General features: G+C 39.3%; 1 protein-coding gene across 1 annotated transcript; it reads right to left on the reverse strand.

Annotated features, from left to right (window-relative positions):
* Il7r (interleukin 7 receptor) lies at nucleotides 1–27,875 on the reverse strand. Its single transcript, XM_040757731.1, has 8 exons — nucleotides 27,666–27,875; nucleotides 21,935–22,073; nucleotides 11,360–11,517; nucleotides 7,221–7,378; nucleotides 5,236–5,404; nucleotides 4,286–4,379; nucleotides 2,975–3,050; nucleotides 1–2,641 (listed from the first exon to the last, which is right to left on the reverse strand). The coding sequence occupies exons 1-8, from the start codon at nucleotides 27,745–27,747 to the stop codon at nucleotides 2,132–2,134; spliced, it is 1,386 nt and encodes a 461-aa protein (XP_040613665.1). The 5' UTR covers nucleotides 27,748–27,875; the 3' UTR covers nucleotides 1–2,131.

The following is a 27,875-nucleotide window of genomic DNA, read 5'->3' on the forward strand; positions in this document are numbered from 1 at the left end:
TGGAGTTCCTTAGCATTTAATGAAATGTGAAACGATAACACATACCATACATTTCTCTGTGTAACAGCTCTGCAGGCTACTAATAATGCATTTGAAAAGTGCAGTCAACTCAGACAACTTCACTGTAGTGGATGATGGGTGTTTTAAAGAACACCAAAGAAAAACTGCTGAGCTCACAAAAAATATCACCTGAGCTGTATACCAGGTTCCCTACTACATATTCTTAGGATTTTTGACAGTTCCAAATCTTAGCCCTGGTGACAGACTTTGATGATCTCCCATGGAAGGCCTCACTCTCCCTGGGGAGTGGAGAGGGGATTGGTGGGGGGAGCATGGGAGAATAGGATGGAGAGGGAACTGGGATTGATATGTAAAATAAGATTGTTTCTAATTTAAATAAAAATATTTAAAAAACCCAAAAATCTCCCAAAAAGCTCAAATCAGCTCTGAAGACCCACAAGTATATACATCTGAAATAGCCCTTAATTGGATCTGAAGGCACAGATTCTCATGGACGACACCTCATTGAAGACAGAGACAAAGGCTTGTAGAACGTACATTGACTAACTGGAAATTCCCTGGACCCAGGTGTAGTTTATTGATCACATTGGTTGCCTACTTTTCAATATTTTTATTTCATATTCTTGGAAGTAGCAGCTGATAGCTCTCTCTGTTTGCAAATTATCTCTGACCAAAAGTTTTGATTTTCTTCTATGAAATCCAAGAGTGAAATTGGCAGATCCAATTAGAAATGTTATATTACATGCTGTTCCTGAATATATAATTAAGAATTAGCGGCAGTTGTGGCTATGTGAATATAATACATGGATTTAATACATGACCAGACAGACACACCAAATTCAAATAACCAATGTCAACACCGAAACACAGGATTTTAGTGCTAAGGAACCCAATGGTGTCCTTCGGTTACTTGATGTTTTCTTCAGGAGACTGCTATTCACAACAGGGATACAAAGTTGTGGCTTGCAGTCGTGAATTAACATTGGAATTTGAGCAACTTGCCCATCTTCTTTGTGTTTTCATGAGCATAATCTCAGCTTTGGTTCTCACTGGAGTGTTCACATCCAAGGCTGCAAAACTTAGGGTAGTTTGTAATGGTATCTACACACATAGGAGGGCTATTCCTCCAGTCACTGGTTACATGTCGCACTGTTGTAGATTGTCAATAGTTCCTTCTATGATCTCATATGGAGGCAGATGTATAATAGCAGCAGGAGGATCATGGTCTTGACAACTGGTTCTGGAACTTCTTGGCTTCTAACTTATTTCTTCTTGGGTTTGTTATTCAAAATAAACAAATAAACAAATCCAAATGAGCTTGGCGACTCTCTTCTTTCTCCCAATTCCTTTGACGCACAGTCTTGGTACTTCACATTCATAAACATATTTTGTCGTCTACTTTCTTCCTTGTAGCCGCTTTCTGAGACAGACCTAGTTCATGATTACTGTTACTTATCTCTGACTTTCCACTTTCACAGTGGCCCAGTTTGAATAATTACTATATAATCACCCACTTAGTGGTGGTGTTTAGATCTCAAGAATAGGACAGGTTCATGGCAAGGGAAGGCCGAAGTTAGAAGGTATGCCTTACCTGCTTCTGAAAGGAAAACTTAGACAGATTACTTAAAATCTTTACTCTCAACTTCAGCATTTATCTCAAAGAGTATACAAATAATAATGGATGAACCCACATTGTTGTATTATTATTGTGAGGAAGAAATGAGACCATTTGTGTAGAGTCCTGTATATATACTAAGTCCTAATGATAGAACTGCCACTGTTAGTCTTCTTTTCTTATATTTTTCTTCTTTCTTTCACAACACCCTTCTATCTTCCTGTTACTCTTTGTTTAATTTGAATTTTGTTCATATTTTTAATCAGGTCATCTTAACTCTTAGGACTGAACCAAAAAGGTAGAAAGAGATTCTTCCTGTTTTATGCAAATGTTTCTGAGTTAGGAGATCAAAATGATTTCTCAGAATGCTGATGATGTGTAGCAAGGTCGCATTGACTTTATCTCTTGTGAGCTATGAGGGATAGTAGGCATTCTTGACTTTCCATCCCAGTGGTCATTCTGTTTGTGATGGAAGGGTCTTAGGTTTCTCCTAATTCATTTGTTTTGGTAAAAACTAGACATGGTGACATAGGCTTCTTCTTGATTCAGTACTGAGGAATTAGGGATGGGCTGTCTCTGAGAAACTGGTATTAGGATTCCTGACTGGAGAGGAAACAGTTGAGGGAGGGTACCATTTGTGTTTCCAGGGCTTGGCAGCAAGTCTTGATACACATGGGGTCTATTCCTATCACCATCTCTGTAGTTAGGGGACCTAGAGGAAGGGAACATAGGGGTACTGCATGCACTTGGATTTCTGTTCAGGAATCTTAGGGATGAGTTTCTTCTGACAGTTTCTGGTGTGCTGACTGAAATCTCAGATAGCCAGTTTGGGCTATGTACAGATGCTCCACGTTCCTGCTTCTCCAGCTCCTCGGGTGGAGGATCAGGTTGTGTAGGATGAACATTTTGCAGAAAGCTTTCTACTTCATCTCTGGATTGAATGCCATTCACCTCATGAATCTGGCAGTCCAGAAAGCTTGCAGGATTGAAACTCACATTCAAATTCTGTAGAGAAAGTCAGAAGCATTAGTGGCACTGGAAAGAGGTGCTACCACACATTTGGTTCAGGAAGATAAAAAAGTCTAATTTACTATGCAATGCTGGAAAGTCGCAAGCTTGCTCTTCAGTGGACTGCACTTCTGCCTGAGCTGTGATACTGAAACTGACTGTGCCCCCACTCCCTGTTGTGTGTGTCTCAGTTTTATCCCACAGTATTTTATAAGGAACCTCAGCTATGAATACATCAAGGGCCAAAAGCTGAGTTTAGTTTTCCCTTGCCTTGAACATTCTTAGACTAAGGTATCATTGATATGGTGTTTCTCCACCACAAGCACTTACCTTTTGTGGTTTCTTGCATAGTTGTTCCAGAGTTTTCTTATGATCAGGGAGACTGGGCCATACAATAGGTTTAATCCTAAAACCAGAGAACATTCATAGATGAAACAGATGGCAGAGGGGAAAAAGCATACACATGCATCTTGTTCCTTGTTTGAGGGAGAGTGTAAAACAGTTTTTTGGTACTGGCTTTGCTACTGCTAGGTAGCATCTGTGGACAGTATCACCCACTCAATTAAATGGGGCTGGAACAAAGCTCATTGTTACTGATCTATTGTGAATAAGACACTGTAATTATGGGACTGAGGTTTGCAGGGAGGTAGTTTTGGTGTTGATATGGAGTTAAGCCTGATGACCTGGTCTTTTCTATTCAATGTTGATATTGTCATCTTATTCATTCTCTTTACTTGAAGTAACTGCTTTGCTATATTCTAGTAAAAGTAGGGAATATGTTCTAAGCTATTCAAGGAAATTATTTTATGGTAATATTTTTCAAATTACAACACTTTTTGTCCTAGTAAAGTGTGACCCTATGCTTAGGGCATCTTCCTAGAACAACTGAGTAATTTCAAGTGCATGACTATCACAGAGTAGAATACAAAATCTTGTAAATTTGTGTTTAGAAAGTCATGACATCAAATAAAATCCTCCTTAGAATTGGGTAATCCTGTCTCTGTCCTTTAGGAGGCAGTGGGGAAAAGTTTGGAAAATACTTCTCAAAGAATTTTTATTTAGGAGCACGGGCTTAGGGAGATGATTCAGTTAATAAACTGTTTTCCATATTAATATTAAGATTCGAATTCATATACTTAGTGATGCTGTGTGGCATGATGGAGGCAGGCAGATAGGTTAGTCTGACTGATTCAGTGAGTTCCAGGTTTAGTGAAAGATCCTGTCCCAAAAAAAACAAGGTGGAAAATGATTGAGTAAAAAATAAATCAATGTTGAGTATTGGCTGCCTGTAGGCCAGCACACATGTAAATGTATGTGCACACTCATGAACACATACACAGACAGACAGACAGACAGACATACACACACAGAGAAAGAGAGAGAGAGAAACAGATATTAATGTAGTAATATTTTGGGAATAATGTTTGTCTTACATCTAGTTTAGATACTTTTGCTTCTTCTGAAATCAACTACAGAAAATTAACTAGAATCGTAGAATAGGAGGGAGTATACTTGCCACTGTAATTGTAATTCCTAAAATGTCAAGATTCCCTTTAAAATTTTATAGATCAGTAAGTGGGGTCTGAGTCCCGTCTTTCTCTGACTTCACACAATAACCTTCTGATTATTAAAGAAAATCACCTTTTTTTCCATAGCACACAGGTTAAGATGAACAACAAAGCCACAGAGAAAAAACTCAGAATGCTGATACTTGGTAAAACAGGATCCCATCCCCCTGCAATATAAGGAAAGATCATGGTTAGCATTCAGTAAGCAAATAATGTGGGGGGAGATGGGGTAGATATTTAGAATGGTTTGAGTTTACTTAGTAACACAGTCTCACTTATTGTTTCTTGGAAATAGTTCTTTGATAGACAGGAAGAGTGGTGCTGATCTTGGTGACCATGGTAAGAGCATCCGCCACTTTAAGTGCAAAGATGACCTTTCCTGATGGCCTATAAACCCCTATCCAACTGCCAATACCCAAAGAGAAAAGTCTAAATAAGAATTGAAGAGATGAATGCTTACCCTGAAGCTGCACAAGCTTCAGAATGAGAGTTTGAATAGCAGTAATAAGTTCCACCCCAGTCAAAGAAGTTCTGTATAAGGTGCTTTGGGCACCTTTCTTAGACACATTCTCTGCTTTCTCTGGCTATTGGTATTTCCTGTACCTCACAACATCTTTATTCTACTGGGAAAGGAGATGCAATAGATAGTCAGACTGGCCTGCTCACTTTCTACTAGCCAAGGTGTTACCTAGAGGGGTCACAGAGAGATCAAACATGATCTCTGACAAAAATGGAAGGGGTGACAGGTAAGACATTCTTACGGATTCATTATTCAGGAGCACCTGAGACAGTGGTTTTAAAACAATCCGTGTCTGTTATCAGGTACTATGGACCCAGCTCCCATTGCTCTTATTCCAGAAAAGTGGCAAAGGCGGCAGACAACATTCTCAACAGAAAGTGGAAGAAGGCCCCCAGTGTCCTGACCTGGGCGTTATTTACTTAAATCTCCTGCTCACTCTGTCTGCTGTAACTCAGTATGAGGAATCTTGTGGAGTGCACAGGGATTCTATAGTCTTTGCTTACCTGGACTCCCAGGATCTGGGGTTTTGAAGGTAGAACTTGGACTCCACTCACTCCAGAAGCCTTGAAAGTATCTGGTACCGGGAAAGGATCGGACTTTGATTTCATACACTGATTTAGGTTGTAGATTTCGTTCTAGGATTGTTGTTCTTGTATTCGATAAAGTTACATGCTAGGGTGAAAAAATAAGTTGCATTACTGGGTACCAAAAGACATGTTGCCTAGATCTGTCAACTCACTTTAACACAAACTCTCTCAGTTGTGTTGCTACTTTTTTGAAGGTCTTTCATATTTCAGAAATGAAGGCTTTCAACCAAACAAAAGGTTTGGCAGTGGAACAAGGGGAAAACTCAAAATGATGCTCAAAATAAGTTCTCAGCTGAATTATTATCTCCCACTTTAGAGTGTATAACCCACACCTAGGTTCACAACTAGCTCTCCCATTCCAGTATCTTCTTTTTCTAACTTTTTCTCTCTCAACGACTTTTCCATTACTGTATTATTTTAAAGAAAAAAAGATGTTATATCAGTTTCATAGACAAAAGTAGTATCTGATTGTTATTTATACTTGTTTGACTCTGTTAATTGAATCTATGTTTCTTATTTATGACAATTTTCTAAGTTTTCTGTCGATTTGCCTGTTTGTAACATTGATATATTAATATTTTTGTGTCAACAGACTGATGGCAGTTATACAGTAACTTAATGCTAATTTTTGATGTGACTTATAATTGTGTTTGTATGTATTGACATAAATAAACCTGTAGGAGAGGGTAGACATTTAACTTACCTTTTTTTTTTAAAAAAAAAACAAACAAACAAACCAGGCTTTCTACATGTGGGTGACAGTTTTGTAGCCTGGTCTGTTTGTGGGACTCCTGGCATTGGGACCAGGATCTATCCCTAGTGTATGAGCTGGCTCTTTGAAGCCCATTCCATATGGTGGGATGCCTTGCTCAGTCTGGATGCAGGGGAGGGACTTGGTCCTGCCTCAACTGAATGTGATAGGCTTTGTTGATTCCCCATGCGAGGCCTTACCCTTTCTGAGTAATGGATGGGGATGGATTGGGGAAAAGTAGGGAGGAGAGAGAGGAGGAGAGGGAGGGAGAACTGTATGTAAAATGAATAAAAAAATAAAATACAGATAATAAGCTGATTGTCTCCAAATAATTTATTCATAATTCTTATCCCTTCTACTAAGGCTGCTTTTTCACTGGTGGCATCTCCAGATGATTAATGAGAGAAAGTATCACGGAGGTCATCCAGTTTGTGTATGCGTATGGAGTAGGTAGAGAGAGAGGTAGCAAATGGCTTGGACAGGCATGCACATTTGTAAGTAACATGACTCAGCACACTGCAGAGTAATGAGAATGACCTGGCTTGAGAAAAGGAGGTATTGGGTGTTATTCCTGAGAAAGAGAAGTCACATCTTGAAAAATAATTATCTATGTGACATAGGGAGGACTGGGGTTAAGAGAAACCTGACTACCCAGGATACTCTGCGTCTCTCCCAACTTATCTCCCAAATAGATGGTAAGAACAGCAAGATCATTTTAACCTCAGCAGACTGTGAAAGAGTCAACTAAACATTCAGAAAACAAAGAGTGAATAACAATTGTTCCTTCTGTGTCAGAAGCCTTAGGCATTAAAATAAAAACAAGGGGCAGACAAGCCTCCTGCCCCTTCTCTGGATGACCTACTGGCCCTAAAAATCCCAGAAAAAAAGCAGGCCTACTTCTTGGTTATGCCACAGAGAGCCACTATTTTTTCTGACTAGCCCATGAACTACAGACTTTGTATAGTGAGGATCAGGCTTGTCCGAGCATATGTTCTTATCTAAATCCAAACCGTAAAGATAAAATAGAGTAAGTTAGATGATGATGAGCCAAGAAAGACGCAGGAGTCCTGGGAGTCTCTCGAGTAAAGAAAAAATTCTGAAGACACAGCATGATGACATTTAGTTTATGACAAGGATTGATTTACATTACCGTCCAGTTATTTTCACCCTTTTTTGGGCGGTAGGCCATGTCATGCATTAACTGTTTCATATACTTCTTTTGTGAGTGAGTTGTATTAAATGTCACCAGAAAGTCATTTGCTTCTTTTCGATAAACTACTTTTAGGTCAAAAGGAACCTCAGGTTTAACTGGAAAGAAAAAGAAATGAAAGCTGTGTGTGGAGCTAAATAGGACATAAATACATTTAAAGTTTTTCATATATTTTTGACATTAAAATGTAAATACATAATTTCACCTTTTCCTGTCCTCCCTCAAAACCCTCCTACCTTTATTTCAAATCCATGACCTATTTTTTATTTAGGCATCTGCACTGGCCTGTCCTTGGGGTTCTGACAGGATACACCCTCAGGTGCAGCCATTGAGAGCACCACCTGTACACATTGACTAGGTTCCCTTTTAAAAGGGCCCTGCCCACCTCCCATCCCTTCCTCTCTCTTTCTCTCTGTCTGTTCCTCTTTCTGCCCCTCTTTTCTCTTTACTCTTTCCTGCTGCTCCTGTCCCTGGCGGCCGGTCTCCACCTCCCCTTTTCGCTTTTTATGATCCCTTTCTCTAATAAAAAAATCCTCTGCTTGAACTTCTCAAGCACTGCTTTTTTTTACATTACAACAGTCAGATCATATGTTCAGGAATTTTTTGTTTTGGTGGATAGTGCTAATTTTGCACACACACACACACACACACACACACACACACACACACACACACACCTCATCAGAATACTAGAGCATATGTTACTAAAGAGTTCCAAAGAAAGAGAATTTCAAGGCTACCTCTGGGACCTCTGACCTCATCTGAGATGCATGGAAGTGCAGTCTGCCCCCTGGCCCTGGCTAACAAATTCCAGAGTTGCCTCTAGACTCTCTCCTCAGTCAGGTTTAGTTAAATTAACCCATTGCTCTATAAGCCTCTCTGCCTGCTGCCTGCCTGCCTCCTAGAACTGTTTGTTGTTCAGATACAGTGTGCCATGTAAGACACACTCCTGGGAGGAGAAAGCTGTTATACTAAGCAGCACAGACCCAGAGAAAAATATTTATTTTCTAGTAAAACATCTGGATCAGGCTGTATGTTCACCTTTGACCTGAGACAATTTCACCAATATACTTGAAAGAAAGTAGGAAAGCAGGAAGCTAGGCCTCCAACCGTAGAGGCTAGGGGGATGTCTTAGTTAAGGTTTCTATTGCTGTGAAGAGACACCATGAACATGGTGGCTCTTATAAAGGAAAACATTTAATTGAGGTGGCGGCTTATAGTTCAGTCCATTATCGTCATGGTGAGAAGCATGGTGCCATGCAGGCAGACATGGTTGTGTCTATATCTTGATCAGAAAATGGTCTGTCTCCCCGGGAGTCACTTGAGCATAGGAGACCTCAAAGTCCACCCCCTCAGTGACACACTTCCTCCAACAAGACCACATCTCTGCCAAGAAAACCACACCTTATAATAGTGCCACTCCCTTTGGGGTCTGTTTTGTTTCAAACCACCACAGGGGACCTGACGAAAGGAAAGTAAGGGAGAAAGTTGTAGCTGGTCAGGATTCTGGTTCTAGGATTCAATCAGGAGCATTTAGTTTAAAATTTGTGGAAATGATAATACAATGATTGAGATGCCTCCTGAAGAGTTAGGAGAAACTAATCCTATGAGAAACATCCTACTACTTTTCTTTCTACTTGCTTAGGAGTGCAAGCACTTTCTAGTGCCCTCACAGGGACCCACGCCACCCCTCCACAGGGACCTGTCCTACCAGCAGTGTGAAAACTCTGGCTCTCCTCATTGCTACTCACGTAAGAGGTTAGTCCTGTGGTCTGCTGTGGGAGATGCAACATAGTCCTTGATGAACACAATGCATTTTTTGGTAACAGGGACTATGGATGAGGCAGGTATCCCCAGATCCTGTGGGTGTGGTCTAAGTGCTTCCGTGACTGCAAAAGCTTGTGTACTCAGATTGCCTTATGGAAGGATGACAATAGGCTTTGCCTAATGTTGTAGTTTTCCCAGAGGATCCATAATTGTCATCTGCTCTGCTCTCCGAGAGAAATGCCTTTGCAGCAGAAACAAAACTTTAAGTAGGAGGCCTTTGTGCAGTGCCCAAAATGGGCACTGATCTGTAGAAACTTCACCTCTAAATGAATGAAAACCAGTTTACTTTCATAGCTTAGCTTAAGCATTCGTAGCATATTTCTCACAGTATGAAGTCATGATTCAAGAATCAAATTTCTCATTTATTAAAAATGAGTTAGAAAAGTTGCTATTGTCTATTACAAAGTATTTTCATGATTTGCCTATTTTTAACATACTGGAAGTCAAGATGTGTCTGCAGGTATCATGTCAAAACTCATATACTGTTTGTTGGAATCTTTGCCTCATCTGCCACTCATGCTGACCTAGCTCATGTTATTGTGTGGTCAAACATGTAAAGCCATCTGTTTAATATATCCTATCAGTTACAACTGTTCTTTCGCTAAGATGATTAGATGATTGTTCAGACAGGGAACTTCTACTCTTTATCATAATAGTTAAACAAAGCTGACATAACTTTCTCACGTTATCTAATATCTAGTAAGAATTGCTTTGTTTTCTTTTCTTTTAGAGTAGTGAAAGAGGTATTGAGAATGAGGAAAATAGTTCATAGCCTTTACAACTAGCAACAAATTGCACTTATATGATTATTCTGAACATTTCCCCATATATATTCACTTGAAAATCTCCAGAGGTAGAGAAATCACAAATAGTTAACATGTCATTGAATTAACTCAAATTATATTTGACTTGAATTGTAACTGCTTTTTACTATTTTTTATGTTTAACAAAAATAAAATTATTTATTCCAGGTCAAATCAATTTGCCTATGTTCACTCTTCGCTTAATATATTTGGAAATATAATCATATTATAGTTCATCATGGCTGGGATATGGTCCTTATTTTTTTTAGTTAAATACCAATCCAATGGCATTTTAAAAATATGATTAAAATTTAAGTCAGTAGATTTTTGTTTGTTTGATTTTTGAGACAGTTTTCTCTGTGTAACAGCCCTACTTGTCCTGGAATTAGCTCTGTAGACCAGGCTGGCTTCTAACTTATAGAGATCTACCTGCCTCTGTCTCCTGAGAGCTGGGATTAAGGATGTTCACCACCACCACTCAGCTAAGTCTGTAGATTTTGAGTGGCACAGATTACCTTTCATAATGAGTAAGCATAGTTTAATCTGTAAAAGGCCTTAAAGATAAAAGGTAGACATTCCTTTAAGAAACAAGTCAGATTCAGGAATGCAATATATTCTTGTTTCTTGCCATGAGAATTTGGATTCAAGTCTGCAACATCCACACTTAACCTGAATTTCTACCCTCTGGCTTATTTTTAGGACTTTGAACTTGCCTCAGCTTAATGGGCCAGGCTTTGTTGTCTCCCCCCAGGGAAACTCTTCAGGAGGAGTGGATTGAGGGTTGGCTGGGGGAGGAGGCCGGGGCTGGGGGAGGGGTGGGAAAACTGTGATTGGAATGTAAAATGAAATCAAAATAAATAAAGTCTTTGAACTTACCACAGCCACAATCACATGAACCAGTCTTAAAATTAATCTGTTTCTCATCTATCTATCTATCTATCTTTCTATCCACCCACCCATCTGTCTCTTCTATTATCTATCTGTCTATGCATCCATTTATCTCCCACCCATAAGTTCTCTTCCACCTGAGGAGCTTTGACAAATATGGAAAATGTATATTTATTTGTAAAATGATTTGTTAATTTATCCATGCACATTTGGAATACTATGTGAAAATGGAGAAAAAAGAAAAGATGTGTAGGAAGATAAAAGATGACTCCACTTTTAGGCACATTCTTCATACTGATGTGGGTTTCCACCAGTCAGTAGGTGTGGTGTCAACTGCCCTCTTTCATAGCTGAGCTTAAACATTCTTAGCATATTTCTCACAGTAGGAAGTCATGATTCAAAGGTCAATTTTTTCATTCATTAAAAACTAGGTGGAAAAGTTGGTATTGCTTATTACAAAGTGTTTTCATGATTTGCCTATTTTTGACATACTGAAAGTCAAGACATGTGTCTGCAGCTATCCAAACCACAGCAACCATACCTTCATATACAACTTCTTACCTATCTTGGATATGTGCACCCTTTTGCAAAATAAATTCTTCTTTCCAAGTTTCACATACATCTTGCTTTCACCAATCAGCAGGAAATTTGCTGTCTTTATAAAATATGTCTCTTGCAGCTTATTAAGAGTTACACAACTCATCCGTATAAGACTGTCACTGTAGAAACAAAATGTCAGAAGTCTTTATTCAGGTAGGAGTTTCTGCATACAATAAGACAACATTTTATGCACACTTTAGTTATGTGAATTCAACTTTAGTGTCTACAGGTATATAAGTAGGTGAACTAATGCTATGAAGAAACAGGGAATGAATTAAAATAACATAGCTTTCTGTTCCATTACAATAATTACATGCAAATGAGTCTGAAATGGTAAAAGTTTGTGGAAATTAGGAGGAAAAAAATCTATGTAGTTTTTAGAATTAACCTTCGAGAATCATATACTTTGTTTAAGTAATAAAGAAATTGTTGTCTCTTGGGGATAAATGAAAATATTAGGGTTTTTAAGGCTATAAGAAACATTGATACTATTCCTTCATATAGGATTAAAGGAAATGTTAAACTAATTGTAAGGGTTATATACATAAACCTACATATATCTAATAAGTAAACTAAGGAGTTTTCATAGGGACTTTGTGTTTTGCTGTTTGAGACAGAAACTTTTCTTTTTTCTTTCATATATTTTTTATTTAATTTTTTATGCATGCCACTTTCAGTTCTCTCTACCTCCTCTCCTCCCCTACCCTCCAATCCTCCCAACCCATCACTCCCACTCCACTGCCCCCTCTGCTCCCCAGGGAGGCAAGGGCCTCCATGTGTGATTTTCAGGGTCTGTCACAGCATCCCAGGACGGGCCCAGGTTCTTCATCATGTGTCCAGGCTGAGAGAACATCCCTCCACGTGGCATGGGTTCCCAGAGTTCTTCTGTATGTTAGGAATAAATACTGCTCCACTCTCCCAGGTCCCACAGATTGCCAAGACCTCTTCTCTGTCACCCAGGTTCGGTGGGAGGGTGTCTGGATCAGTCCCATGCTGGCCCCTCAGTCATCAGTCTGGGGTCCATGTGTTTCCCCCTTGTTTAGGTCAGCTGCCTCTGCGGGTTTGCCAGCCCAATCTTGATTCCTTTGGTCATCACTCTTCTTTGCAACTGGGTTCCAGGAGTTCAAACTTTTCTATATAGCTCCACCTACCTAAAACTTATTATGTAGATGAGGCTGGCCCCGATCTCAAAGAGATTTGCCTGTGTCCACCTCCATAGTACTGAAGGCATATACCACCATGCCTAGTGTCATTGGGTCTTTGGCTAATGAAATTCAACAAGATAGGTATAAACAGAAAATAAAAGCAAATTTGAGTGTGGTGGCTCATGGCTCTAATGCCAACATTTGGAAGAGTGAAGTAGGAGGGTTGCTGTGGCTTTGAGTCTAGGTTGGTCCACATAGTAACTTCTATGGCACTGTAGGTATATCAATTATAAGTTACCAGTATGTGAAGTGTCAGAGTAGGCACCATTATATATTATGTGGGTATCAAAACTATAGGTAATGTAACAATTTGTCAGAGTGGATGTAATAATTTTGTTGATTTAAAAACATTTTTAAAAATACAAGTTAGTGAAACTGACCCACATACAAACTGAATTTCTCAATAGAAATCATATTCATATTAACATATGCCCTCACAAATAAAAACTATATTCTTAATGGCTATAGGCTGCTGAATTCTATTAAATGTTTAAGAAAGAGATAATGCCAATATTACAGAAGTCATTTCCATAAATAGAGATGATCTATGTAATTCTTTGAAGTAAGTTTAAACTTGGCACCCCCACCCAGCAAAATATATTATAGGAAAGAAACCCATCCCTAAAAATTGTGTACAGAGGCCTGGGGATGTGACTCTCTTGGTAGAGTGGTTGCCTAGTTTGCTCAAAGTCCTACATAAACCTGTTATAGTGGAATACAACCATAATCTCAACTCTTAAAACATGGAAGAGGAATATTAGACGTTCCAGATTATTCTCATATACTTAGTGGGATTAAGCCAGCATGGAATAGATAAGACAGGTCCTTAAAATGTATATGAAAAGTTCTTCATAATAATAATACTGCATTATGACAGTGGAGTGAGTACCAGCAAAACAAAGTAGGTTCAGAATTCAATGATCAATTGACAAAATTACCACATTAACAGAATAAAGCACTAAAAAGTTACCTTTAATGGAAGCAGAGAGGGTTTGTTTTTTGTTTTTGTTTTTTCAAAAATAGAATCATATATTTATTCATGATTGAAACCTCCCCAACCAACAAGAAATAGACTAAAGGTTCAAATCAGTAAAATGCTATTACTGAAAGTTAATGTAAAAAATGGTAAAAGATCAGGACAAGGGAGACAGTTCTCCTTGTATACTACATAGAAGTACACTGGATGTTCTCCTCAATTAATAAGAGAAGGGAAGCAAATTTGAAAAGAAGAAACCATATTTATCTGCAGAAAAAAACTATCTGCTCACATGGAAATTTACAAAGATTTCCAACATAATTATAGGAACTAGTTTAATTCATCAAGGCCATCAGAAAACACCCAGCTGTGTTTTTATGGATAGCATCAAAAAATTAGAAAATGAAGTTTGAAAATGATGGCTTCTTTGTGGTAGAGTTGAAGGATAAAAGACTTAGAAATAAAGTTATAAAAAGATATTCAATGCCTTTGTACTGAAAATTACAAAACATATCAGAGAGATACTTGAATGAATCTAAATAAGTGAGGGCTATGCTCTTGTGCGAGCTAATTTGCTGTTGATAAATTGGACTTTTTTTTTTCCCTAACAGGTTTATATACTATTAATCAAAATCTTAGCAACACCTAAAAAATATGAACTACTGTAATTCAGTTCCAGAGGACCTGACATTGGCGGTAAAATACTAAAGCACATTAACAATATTAAAAGTGGTGGGGGTGAAGGGTGGGGGTGTGCGCTGTGGGGGTGTGGGGGTGGCTGGAGAGATGGCTCAGTGGTTAAGAGCAATGATTGCTCTTCCAGAGGAACTGGGTTCAATTCCCAGAACCCACATGGCAGCTCAAAACTGTCTGCAATTCTAGTTCCAGGGGATCTAACACATGGTAGACTATCAATGCACATAAAATAAATAAATAATAACTAAGCAAAACAACACTGAAAAAAGTAGAACAAACATAGATGACTCAGAATACCTCAATGTGGAAATATGATCCCTAATCTTATGCAATTTTATATATGTTTTAAATCTAAATCTAGCGTTTGAACTATAAAAACAATAAAAAATAATCTACTAGGTCTTGATCACATTAAAAACAAAAGAAAAAAGAGAAAAATTGAGCACATTCATACAGTCCACCAAAGGAATCACCAAACCGTCTCTGTTTCCAGGGATTATACACCTTTACACACACACACACACACACACCACATACACACACAGAGAGAGACCTGCAGAGAGAGACAAATGCACACACAATCTGTCTCTCTCTCACACAGACACACAGACAAATACAGAGAGACACATCCTCAGAGATGTAGATACACACAGTATCTCTCTCTTACACACACACACACCACATACACATTCTCGCATACACACTCCCATGTGTTAGTATGAAGAAGTCTTTGTGTGTAAACAATTTATATTCAGGCATTCTGCCAAGATCTCTACTTCCAACTGAACACAGCTTCCCCTCTCTTTGGAATGACTAAACTGGGCTTGAAGAACGAAGAGCCTGCCTGAGAAACAAGCTCCTAGGGACACTTCTCAAAAAGAGGAAAATTAAACTTGAGGCATGTGAAGAGAAGAAAGTGGCAATCTTCCTTTTATTCTGTATCATTTATTTTTATGGTGAGAATATATAACTTCATGATTTCTTTATTTTCCCCATCACTCACTTGCCAACTTTTCTCTGTGCAGACAGTTCATTGTGTGTGTGGAGGGGACTGCATCCAGAAAAATATGTCAGTCTTCAATGCAATGTGTATGACCTATACCCACCAGTCAAGTTCTAGGTGTAGGATATTTCTTTCACACTGGTAGGTTGCCTTGAATCTGTGTGGTTGTTAATCCCATGCATAAGGAGCAACCGGAATTCTCAATTCAAGTTTTGCCAGCTGGTAGTAGTTCTCATCAATACAATAACATTACTATTCTTTTATACCTGATTTCTTTTTCTCAGTCATACATTCAGAACTTTATTCTAGATTTATTCTAGATGATGCTTATTTTATACTTATAATTACTGAGTAGCAAGGCACTGTATGAATATGCTACAAAATTTTAATCTTTGTAAGACAATTCCTGCCCTCTGTACAGAAAGAAGAACGTATCTGCATGGCTTTGGCAAAGCTAGACATGGGGTCAAAACCAGATGTATTTATTAAAACTAGAAATTGGTGAAGAAATTATAGCTTTATTTCTAATACATATATTTATTATTTGCAAAATGTTCTTTAAAATTTCCACTCACAGGGCCGGGTGGTGGTGGCGCACGCCTTTAATCCCAGCACTCGGGAGGCAGAGGCAGGCGGATCTCTGTGAGTTTGAGGCCTGGCTGGACTGACAGCCTCTAAAACAATACAGAGAAACCCTGTCTCATAAACCTCCCTCCCCCCAAAAAATTTCCACTCACCAAAATGTGTTTTTGTGAACTATCTATAAAATTAAGGAATTTTTCAACACCATTCCCATCCCCCAAATCTCCACTTATGCATGTGTGTAGTTGAATGCAGTGTCCTTACTGAGATTTATCCCTCAGAAAAGAGTAAAAATTAAAAAGCAACAAGATAAACTAGATACAAGTGAACAGATGCGAAGTGAGTGACAAGCTCAGATGTTTGTCCCTGACAGACTTCTAATTGATATACATTTGCTCAATTAGAATAAGTGAGATCACTGGGGGAAATAACCAGTCTCTGAGCTGAAGGTCACATGCAATGTAGAGAAAACAGAAGCCAATGGGCTTTATGTCAATACTTAAACTTAGGATATCTTTGTAAGTAACACATGAGTGAAATATTCAGTTATGGGTTTTGAACCTACAGAAGATTTCTAGTATTTTAGGAACTTAGATCACAAATAGTATCAGCTCACTCCCATTTCACAGACAATGAAATTAATAAGTGATGAATAATAATGGATCTGCTATATCTCTCTGTGAAGCTGGGATCCTTGTGGGTGGTTCATTTGGAGAGGAAGTCATTTGGAGAGGAAGCCATGCTAGAAGACTAAAATAAACCAAGCAGATTTTAATGGCCAGCTTTGGTCTGTGCTATTGATCTCGCTTCCTGCAACTGGAGAAATCTTACTATCACTACTAGTAGTAGTACTCAGTTCACTTACAAGTATTTATTTGGTTGTTAACTGTGTGTTACATGACTTTGGGATAGTTTTACATTCTACCATCCAACACAATGACCACTCTCCCATTTGAAATGTGGTTGGTCCAAATTGCAATGGGATCCAAATGTAAAATATACACTACATTTTGAATATTTTCTATCAAAAGAGCATAGTGTGCTATGCATGTTGATTACATGTTGAATTAATAATTTTTGGTTATAGCAAATGAAGTCAAACTGGTTATAGTTAATTTAGTTTGCTTTTTCCATTTTGTAAGGTGTGCTGCTAGAGAAGGCTGATGAGATAGACGCTCAGCAGGTAAAGTCTCTTTTTGATCCACAGAACCCACATAGTGCAAAGAGAGAACTCAGATCCCTGGAGGTGTCTTTGATCTCCACATGCGCACTATAGCTTCTGTGTACCCTCACATAAGCATACATGCATATATACAAACAGAAACACTAAATGTAATGAAAATCTTAAAATACCTTTAAAAATATGCTACTAGAAAGGTCAAAATTACCTGTGTGCTCATAGATTTATGAATTGTGCTATACTTACACAGGGCATAACTGTTCTAGGGTGTGTGGGACAAGAGGAAGGCCACAGTTGCCATCCAAGTAGTACATACATAGTTCATGATCACGTATGAGATTCCTTGGGAAATCAGCCATAAGCTATGTTCACAAATTTGGTTCTGAAGGTAGACAGCGACTGCTAAGGATCATTTAACTTAAATTTTAATTCTATTTCCGTCTTCTGACACCTCCAGTCTTACATAGTTTAATATGACAGATGTATTTGCCTTATCTGTATAAACAGATGTTCAGACTGAAGGACAAAAGGGCGGAAAAACAAAACAAAACAAACAAAAAACAACAAATAATGGTCCTCGAAGACAGGATATAACTTGAGAACACTGAACAATTTAGAGAGATAGTGTAGTTTACTGACCAGGGGACTGAACAATTAACAATGCTTGATCAGTATCACTGCTTGGGACTATCACATCAGTTGGTCTGTGAAGTAATGGAGGAAAAGAGAGACATATTTGAAGTTGTTTCTGTAGGTGCTGTGTGGGATTAATCACTGGGCCCAGAAAATGCGCAAACAAAAGAAGTGTGCTTGCTTTTATGGAAACTGATAGATACACGAGCACCCAAAAAGTAGGATTCTGAATTATAATGCCTTTGGGATCCAGCTAGGTAATTGAAATGAGAGAGAGGGTCTTAACACCAAGAAAGATTAAATTTCCCATTTTTACAAAGTAGCCAGAATTCTATATTCTATTAGAGGTGCTTTGTGCTGTTTGGATGCAGTGTCTTTTCTTCCTTCCTTCCTTCCTTCCTTCCTTCCTTCCTTCCTTCCTTCCTTCCTTCCTTCCTTCCTTCCTTCCTTCCTTCCTTCCTCTCTCTCTCTCTTTCTTTCTTTCTCTTTTTCTGTCTGTCTGCCTGTCTGTTTGCCTGCCTGCCTCCCTCCCTCCCTCCCTCCTTCTCTCCTTCCCTCCCTCCCTCCTTCTTTCCCTCCCTCTCTCCTTCTTTCCCTCCCTCCCTCCTTCTCTCCTTCCCTTCCTCCCTCCCTCCTTCCTTTCCTCCCTCCCTCCCTTCCTTTCTTTGTATTTTATTTTTAGAAGTATACTGTTTCTCATGGGCTTGAGCAAAGCATGACACATCAAGTTGAGACAGGACTGAACTCCTCCCCTTGTGTCAAGGCTGGGCAAGGTAATCAATCCAGCATGGGGAACAGATTCCCAAAATTTAGGTAAATGCCAGGGACATGCCCTGATCTCACTGCTAGGAGCCTTACAAACAGACAAAGCTACACAACTGTCACAAACATGCAGAGGGCCTAGAGACTCCCTAACTGTTGGTTCAGAGTTCATGAGCTCCCATGAGCCCAGGTCAGCCCAGGTCTCTGTGAGTTCCTGGTCATGACCCCTCTGGTTTGCACAATCTCTCCTCCCTATCTTCATCAAGACTCTTGGAGCTGGGTTCAGTGCTTGGCTGTGGATCTCTGCATCTGCTTCCATCAGCTACTGGATAAAGGCTGGCTGATAACAATTAGGATAGTCACCTACCTGATTATAGTAGATGACCAGTTCAGATATCCTCTCCACTATTACTAGGTGTCTTTTCTGGGGTCATCCTTATGGATTCCTGGGAGTTTCTCTGGTGCTAGATTTCTCCCTAACCTCCCAATGCCTCTCCCCACCCCTACATCAAGATGTCTCTTTTCTTACTCTCCCCTCTGTCCTGCCTCGAACCTACCTTGCACCCAGCCCACCCAACCCACTGTCTTAAAGACAATTCTGACTTTTCAACGCTGGCAGATAATGTTTTTATGTGAATTGCACTGGGATATGAACCAAATGTTGATAGTCCTATTGCCTTTGCACTTTCCTTTATTTATTTTCATAAGAAAATGTCCATACTGAGAGGACATTCAAATACCATTTACAGAGGCATACTACTGTAGGTCAGACATTTATCAACTGTAGCCCAATGTAAAGCAGTTGCTGTGACGGTGGTCTGAATATCTCTCCCTGGTCACAGGGTTAGTTGGCTTTGCTTTGTGGATTCCATTCCACAGATGTTCAAGGTATCTAAAATCCGTCTAGAATTTCAGTGAATGAAAAGGTAGTATGCTCCCCCAAGTAATAGCGTGTCATTCTGATATCTGCTGGACCTTTCCATCCCCTTTTCCTCCCCCCACTAGTTCCTTCAGGAACATAATGAGTATTTACATCTTTATAATAACCGTGTCTCTTTCTGTGAACTGTTATACCAGTAATTCAAGTCTATGATCAGTCTTATCTTACCCTGGAGATTAGTTAACTGAACACTAAGCAAGAAAGTAACTAGCTGGCTAGGTAACTAGGTAACTACTCCTTTTTTTTTTGTCCAGAAAGACTGGTAGTCAGATCTAGGACAGAGGTTAAATTTACCCCTTCTGAGAGAAGGGTCATAGCATCTACCCGTTATTACATGTGTAACAACTTCAGCCAATCCCAACTTCTACTTCATAGATTTATATGTTCTACAAATGATAGTTCCAATTTGAAATGAAATATGCAAATTTAGAACTCTTTAGTTACCATCTTCTCAACCTAGAAGGAACATGGGTGCCCTACTTAATGTGTGGATGCCTTACGGAAATGTTAATGCTCTAGAAGTTACTTTTATCTGTTTGAGGTCAACATTCTGCTTCCCACTAAATGTACCTTAAGACATATGTTAAAGCAATCTTTCCCCAACAGGAATATCTGTCCAACTGGAAGACACAAAGGGATGCTCTGGACAGACTGATCTATGTCAGGTCAACTCAAGATACTAAAGGAAGTTGGTTACAGTGGGCAAGAATATGGTTAAAGATGTGAACAAAAGTGGGCAGAAAGGTTGGTCATATCTTGTTCAAGTGAAACCACAGTGTTTGTGATAACCCACCAAGAACCTTGTTGGAAAACCTAAAGTCAAACCTCTGTGTGGAGGGGTCCTTTTTTCCCATACAAAAAATGAGAATGATGTTTAGATGAGTTATTTAGCTGATGTAGTAAGCTGAAGGTTTGATTGTGGACATCTGTATTTTGTTTCGGTTGGAGTGTGGGGAATGTGTATATACATTTGTGTGTGTGTGCATATGCAGGTGGGTATTTTTGTATGCTCACACATGGGAAGGGCAGTGGTTAGCACTTAGGGTCTTTATCTTCCATTCTCCAGTCTATACTTTTGATACAGAGTCTTCCAATGAACCTGAAACTCATTGATGGGACTAACTTGACTAACCAGTAAGGATCCACCTATCTTCACAACCCCCTCATCCCCAACACAGCCCAGGGGTGGGATTCCAGATACCACACTCCACTTTTACATAGGTTCCAGGAATCCCAACTCAGGTCCTTGTGCTTTGCATAGCATGCAATTTACTGACTGAACCATATATTCAGACCCTGGATATTTATATTTCTGTTCTCCATAGAAAGTGTGCTGTAAAGACAGGTAGCGGTGGTGCAATGCCTTTAATTCCAGCACTTGGGAGGCAGAGGCAGGTAGATTTCTGTGAGTTCAAGGACAGCCTGGTATATAAAGCAGTTCCAGGATAGACTCAAAAGCTACACAGAGAAACCCTGTCTCGAAAAACAAAACAAAACAAAACAAAACAGTGTGTTATAAAAATACAATAATGGAAACAGACTGAGGACATATTGTGACATTCGAACCCAAGATTTGACTGCAGGAAAAGCTGTACATAGGTTCAGGGAACTAGGGAACTACTATAAATTCAGGAAAGGCAGAAGCTAGAACTTGTCTGGTTGTAGGAGGCAGAGAACTGCCTTACTGATAATGGAATTCAAGAAGCCTTATTTTACTACTGCAGATCTTGACATACTTTCCTCATCTGGAAACTTACCAAAAAAGGTCATCTGATATGAATTTGGAAATAGCTACAAGTCAGAATTTCATATTAGAGTATTTTTTTCAAGTTACTAGAGATAATAACCCTTGACAACAAGTGATGACTGGTGGGCGAGGGAGAAGATAAAACTCCCTGTGTTCTTTACCAACTCTCAGACCAAAAGCTTTGTTTGCATTTTCTTTTCTCTAAGGTCACATGAAACCCAGAATAACGTGGTCTTATGAATTATTGGGAATTTCCCATTGACTAGATCATCTGGAATTAAAAAGGCTGTTTCAAAAGGATGGAGTTTTTCAATATATATTCATAGAATTATCATTTAATGTCCTTTTTACACTACAAATTAAATGTTGGGTGCTTCTTTGAGCTCTTTACACATATTAAATTGTTTAAACACCACAATCTTCTTGTGAGATCCAGTCTCTCAATTTTCAGATGAAGCAATTGAAGTTATTAAGCTTTGGCAATGGGACTAGACTCTGGGCAACTACAGTACATAATAGAATTTGAAAATAATCCACTACTTTAAGGGAATGTTCTAGGAGATGTAGTCTTGAAATCACTGAATATGGAGGGATGTTTGCATGTTTCCTTGGGAACTAGCAAATAAAATGAGAGTTGCTTCACTTTCATTTTTGGCAATGGGTAAAGTATTTCAGGAATTTTTGAGACTCCAATAAATTTTAGTATTTGATACTTAGGACAGACACTCCTTCCTTTGCAGGAGCGAAAAGGAACACACATGAAGAGAGACAGCAGACTGGTTTCTAAGGACATTGGAAACTATATTCCTCACCATATTTCTATTTCCAGATTGGTACTGTTGATGTCTGGGTCCTCAAAGGCACAAGTCAATGAATGCTGGTTTCCATCCACCTCCAACTGGCTGTAGCACCAGAAGGAGTAATCGTCAGGTTCTGCATCTTCTAGATCTCCTGGGGAAGAACACAACACAGCTGTTAAGGATACTAATAAATGCATCAGTTGAAAACATGATACTCCTTAATAAAATGTCCCTTGTGTGGCAGTCATGAAGGAGGGCTGGTTTACCTAAAGAAATAAATTCTAGTTTATCTAAAGAAATAAATTCCAAGGACAAAGACAATGACCAAGTTTCAAAACACACACACACACACACACACACACACACACACACACACACACACACACACACCACCACCACCACCACCACCACCACTACCCACACACACCAAAACCCCAATATGCAGGTGCAGAGTTCAGAGTGTTCTAACTGAAAATTTTTTGTCATAATTAAGGAATAAGTTCCAGGTGCATAAAAGCTGTTCTACCATTGGACTAGTGTGTTGGAAAATTAGAAGGGAGATGGAGAAACCTCTTTTCTTGCTTACCAGAATTTCTTTGCTATACTTTAAAGCTGTATTGAGAAGGTATTTATTAAGGCTATAGTTTCCACTTCAGCCACATGAGCTAACAAATGCAGGAAAGCCACCTCCTGGCAAATATAGAAGGCTCTAAATGTTGATGAAGAAATCCCCTGTGAGGTTGTAAAATGCTGAGATTATCTTCTTTTCACATTGAAGTGTTTAGACATCTCAAATAAGAATTCCTGTATTTCATTCACATATCTCCTTAGCCAACCTTAGTTTTTAGTGTTGGTCTGCATTTGTTCTCTTCCAAATATTATTTTCAAATGGAATATGATAATAAGTATTTGGGCTATAAGTTCACATTTTTATGTGATTGCTCCTTGTCCCCTAAAAGGGCATCACAACTAAGGATGATATTGATCTCTCCGTTCTCTAGAATTGAAAGAATCTTGCGTTAATGACTGACAGAGACGACTGTGACTAAAATAGTAAACCCTGAAGATGCCAACGTTTGTGCCTACGTAATTTGATTTTTTCCCCCAGGTACTGTATTCTATAGATACTAGAAAGTGAGAAATCGAACTGTGTGTCTGTGTAGGCACTTTTGGAAACTGCAATTTGTTAATGATATTATTTGATTTCCTAATCTGAGTTGTAGAGCCCATGATTAAATAGGTATTTGTGTGTGTATACATATAATAGCATATTTAATAGCAGAAAAAAACTCAGAAAAATCTTCCAGTGGATACATTCCAATAAGGACCAGGAAAACCTAGAGTAATCAAAGGTTTGTGAGAGAATGGTGGAATGTGGAGAGCCTCTGGTAGCTTCTGTGTATTCAATCTCACCCAAAACAAAGATTTTTATGCTTTTAAGGCTTTAGTATGGAAACAGAGCATACTAACAATAGGTCCCAGCCCATTTTTTGGCAGTTATATGCAGTTTTAACTGCCTTCTCTTTGTTTAATGAACCCGGAAGGTCTGTGGGAATGTTGATGAAATTGGCTACAAATAGACCAATCAGGTAAGTGACTATCCTAACCAATAAACCTAACAGCTCACCTAAGCACGGGTGGTGGGCGCAGTCGCAGGCATTTGGCTTTCTAAGCATCCCCTGAACCCGTCATGCCACAACTGGAACAGCAGCACGTTTCTTTACACTTTTTTCTGTGTAGTATACTTTCCCCATTGGCAGGGCTAAGTCATAAAGGAGCAGCCCACAGTTGAGAGAGTTCATATTTCAAAACATGTTCATTTTCTAGGCTTATATCTGCATCTCAGAGCTGTCATCTTTCAGAAAGAATGGGATGTTCTAGGTGGGTTTGCCTACTCTTACATGGCAGCTCTCAGTTCTCATACTGTCTTATATTTGCTGTTACTCACACCTTTCATCAACTCTATGATATATATATATATATATGAATTACTATTTGGTTATATATATATATACATATGAATTACTATTTGGTTATAGACATCCTGTCGGTCATCTTTATTACACAATTTCCCCATATTTGACATGAGCCAGAGAAAGCACAGATGTCAGACACCAGCTGAAGAGAGGACTTCCTCAGACTCCAACCACCCAGTCTGGCAAAGTATGTCTCAAGTTTTCTCACACAATTGCAAATAATTGATCACGCAAAATTTCTCGAAATCAAAGTAGCTATGTTTGAAGGAGCAGTTCACTAGATCTTTAACACATGTTGTCATGGGGCATAGTTGCTCTGTAATCAAAGGAACACTCCTATAAAAACTGACAAAATCACTTGCCACTGTAGGAGACTATTCCATTTGCTGTGAGCTGACGATCTCTTCCTAAGAGTAGGGTACACAGTGTTTAAGTGATGTCATTTTGGGACAGATGTGCACACGAGTCCTCACTGTCCTAACTTCATAGCTTGCTGTACCCCCTTTCTGCATACCCAAACTCCCAATGCTTACACTTTGGTGCATATATGCATTTTATTGGAGTAAGTTGTGAATAGATCCAAGGTTTATCTTAGATCACCGTATGTCCTCAGTAAGGGTGAGAGCTTTCTTAGCAGTCTTTGGGAAATCAGCACGAAAAGGTAAGGTGTGAATGATAATTATTCAAATATATATACAACATTTGAAGTTCATTTGAAAAAAATTGTATATCAACTGAAACTACTATCCTTACTGTGGTTTTGACATTACATGGAATGGTGAGTTAATGTATTAAGCATTCAATAGTAAGTATCCTTAATATTTAAGTAAATATCTAAGCATTGGATAAAAATTCTAAGTATAATAATTTAAAGTATTATACCCAAAAGACACCCATTCACACAACAAGGATGTCTGTTACACTATGTTCATTGCAGCATTATTTGTAATAGCTAGATCCTGGAAGCAACCTAGATGTCCCACAACTGAAGAGTGGATAGAGAAAATGGGGTACATTTACACAATGGAGTACTACTCAGCGGAATAAAAAGAACAATGGAATCTTGAAATTCACAGGCAAAAGGATGGCACTAGAGGAAACCATCCTGAGTGAGGTAACCCAGTCACAAAAAGACAAACATGGTATGTACTCACTCATATATGGATTTTAGACATGGATCAGGGGAGTGTCATCCTACAATCCTAGTGCCAATGAGTCTGGGAAACAGGGAGGTTCCCAAGAGAAATGCATGATACCCCAGAGAAGTGGAATGAGGCAAGATCTCCTGAGAACATTGGGAACATCAGGGGAGGGGAGAAGGAGCCAAGAAAAAGAGAGGGGGATAAGAGGACATAAGAAGAAGGTATGGGGGAGCAGGAAGGTTGAGTAGTGGTAAGAATAGAGGAGAGCAGGATGAGAGATACCATAATAGATTGAGTCATTATAGGCTTGAGAAGAGAGCTGACACTAGTGAGATCTCCAGAGATCTACAAGGATAACACCAACTGGCAAACTAAGTAATAGTGGAGAGACTACAGTAATAGCCCCTCCTTGATGGTAAGGTTGATGACTTCCTTATGTGCCATCCTAGAACCTTCATCCATTGACTGATGGAAGCAGAGACAGATACCCACAGCTAAACACTGAACTGAAATCCTGGAACCCAGTGACAGAGATGGAGGAGTGATGAGCAAAGGGGTCAAGACCATGATGGTGAAACCCACAAAGACAGCTGACCGGATAAAGGGGAGCTCTTGAATCCCAGACTGATGCCTGAGAGGCCAACAGGGTACTGATCCAGACTCCATGAGTGTAGTCTCAGTGAGGAGGCCACAGAAATCACTGGGGCCTTGGGTAGTAGATCAGTGTTTATCATGGTTTATGAATGATCTTTGGGAGCCCATTCCAAATAGAGGGATGCTCTCTCAGCCTGGACACATGGGGAAGGGCCTAGGTCCTGCCCTGAATCAAAGGACAGACTTTGGAGATCCTCCCAAGGAGGGCCTCACCCTCCCTGAGGAATGATGTGGGGATTGGGTGGGGGGTTGGGGGACTGGTGGAGGGACAAGGGAGGAGGGGTGGGAGAGGGAGCAGGGATTGACATGTGAAGCATTCATGTGTCTAATTTAAATAAAAAATTAAAAAATTTAAAGTATTTGGAATACATTGTATAAGAAAGGTAGTGTAAAATGTTTGGGTTTTTGACATTTTTTCACTTGTTTTGCTCATTCTCATGGTTATTAGAAAACCTACTTTACCCTTCAACCAATAATAGCAGATTACTTGAGAATTACTTCAAGCATGAAGTGGAAAATGCTTTTTATATTATTATGTGATTGCCTCAATGTTTTCTAATCAGATTTTTTTTTAAGTTTAAAAGGCTCAAGTGAAAATCCAGTTTTCAGCAAGGATTTTCCACTTCTTTTAGAAATAGTACTGCCAACAGGAAGAAATAGTGGTGAAGTGTTGTGCCAAACAGCAATGAAGTTCTCGTGCTTCCCGCCTGTGTTCGCACAATTTTAACATAAGACAATGACTCTCCCTCACAGAGTGACTCACGCCCAGTCACAGCAAAAAATGTCGCTCATCTGACAATTCCCTTAGTAAGAAAGTGCGAGGGTTTTCCATCCTTAGTAATTACTAGGTAAACGATCACAAATATCTTCGATTAGGAAAGCATGACTAAGGAAGACTGACTGAAAAGAACTAAGCTGAGTCATTAGACTGATGTGCATTGATGCTGTCTATAAAGAGAAAAGACATGCATTTTAGACAAGCTTTCACTCTGTAATTTAGGCTGGCTTGTAAACCCATGGTCTTCCTGTCTAGGCCTCCCATGCTCCGGGATCACTGGTGTGTGCTGCTATACCCAGTTTACAAATGGTGGTGCATGCCTTTAATCCCAGGACTCAGGAGGTAGGACAGAGTGTGGGGTGGTGGTGGTGGTGGTGGTGGTGGTGGTGGTGGTGTGTGTGTGTGTGTGTGTGTGTGTGTGTGTGTGTGTGTATGTGTGAAAACAGCCTAATTTGTAGAAACAAATTGGAGGTTCAAGTTTGATGTGGCTCCTGTGGCTTTTAGACACTTTTGAGCACAGTCTTGTAATTAGAATACGTATTTTTAAGGAGTCTGTATCTAAGCGTTTGATGCATTCCAAAGAGAATTATGATGACATATGATGGATTTGCTGAATACAAAAGCAATCCTGTGTATTTCAAATAAGACTTTACTCAGTGCTCTATTGAATTATTCATTAGCAATCTAACACAACTCTGTCAAAGCTAAAGTTACTGCAAAAAATACATTATCAAGTAACTCCTATGTTCTAGACACTAGAAATACAGTTCTGGTGAATACACAAACCTATTGATTCTGGCCATTAATTTATTATGGATATTTATGGTTTTAGAACTCCATACATCGTTAAACAACACAAAAGAGAGCTTGATTTTTCTGGCAGGTACAGTTTCGGAAGAGATTCTCCAACCAGTATAATCAGAGGTTTAATATGAGGTTCTTTTCTGAGGGTACCAGCACCTATCCACATATATGTCTGAGTGAGACACATTGCTTTTCAACAGTTCTTGCAAGTTACAAGCCATCTGCAGTATTGTCCTCAGGTCCTCTGTCCTGGTGACTGCACACAACACAAGCAAATACATGCTAAGTTCTTGCTGCCCAGCTCTGGCCTGTTAGAGAATGGAATAACCTGATCATATATTCTAGAGATGGTCTGAAATCCTCTAAGAAAGAAGTTGGAAATGACTCACCATTCTGTGCATTGCCACTTTCTCCAGAAACAGCTTGAAGTAAACAGAACACCGTAGCAAAAGCTCTACCCAGAACCATCATTCTGAGAGAGAGAAGAAGCACTCTTTTGTGTGTGTGTGTGTGTGTGTGTGTGTGTGCGTGCACACAAATGAATGAGAGAAGGGGAGACTAAACCCAGCTCTCTGTCTACTTAACCACAGACAGGGAAC

The sequence above is a fragment of the Mesocricetus auratus genome, unplaced genomic scaffold, assembly GCF_017639785.1.
Source record: "Mesocricetus auratus isolate SY011 unplaced genomic scaffold, BCM_Maur_2.0 Super-Scaffold_100015, whole genome shotgun sequence".
Lineage (NCBI taxonomy): Eukaryota > Metazoa > Chordata > Mammalia > Rodentia > Cricetidae > Mesocricetus > Mesocricetus auratus.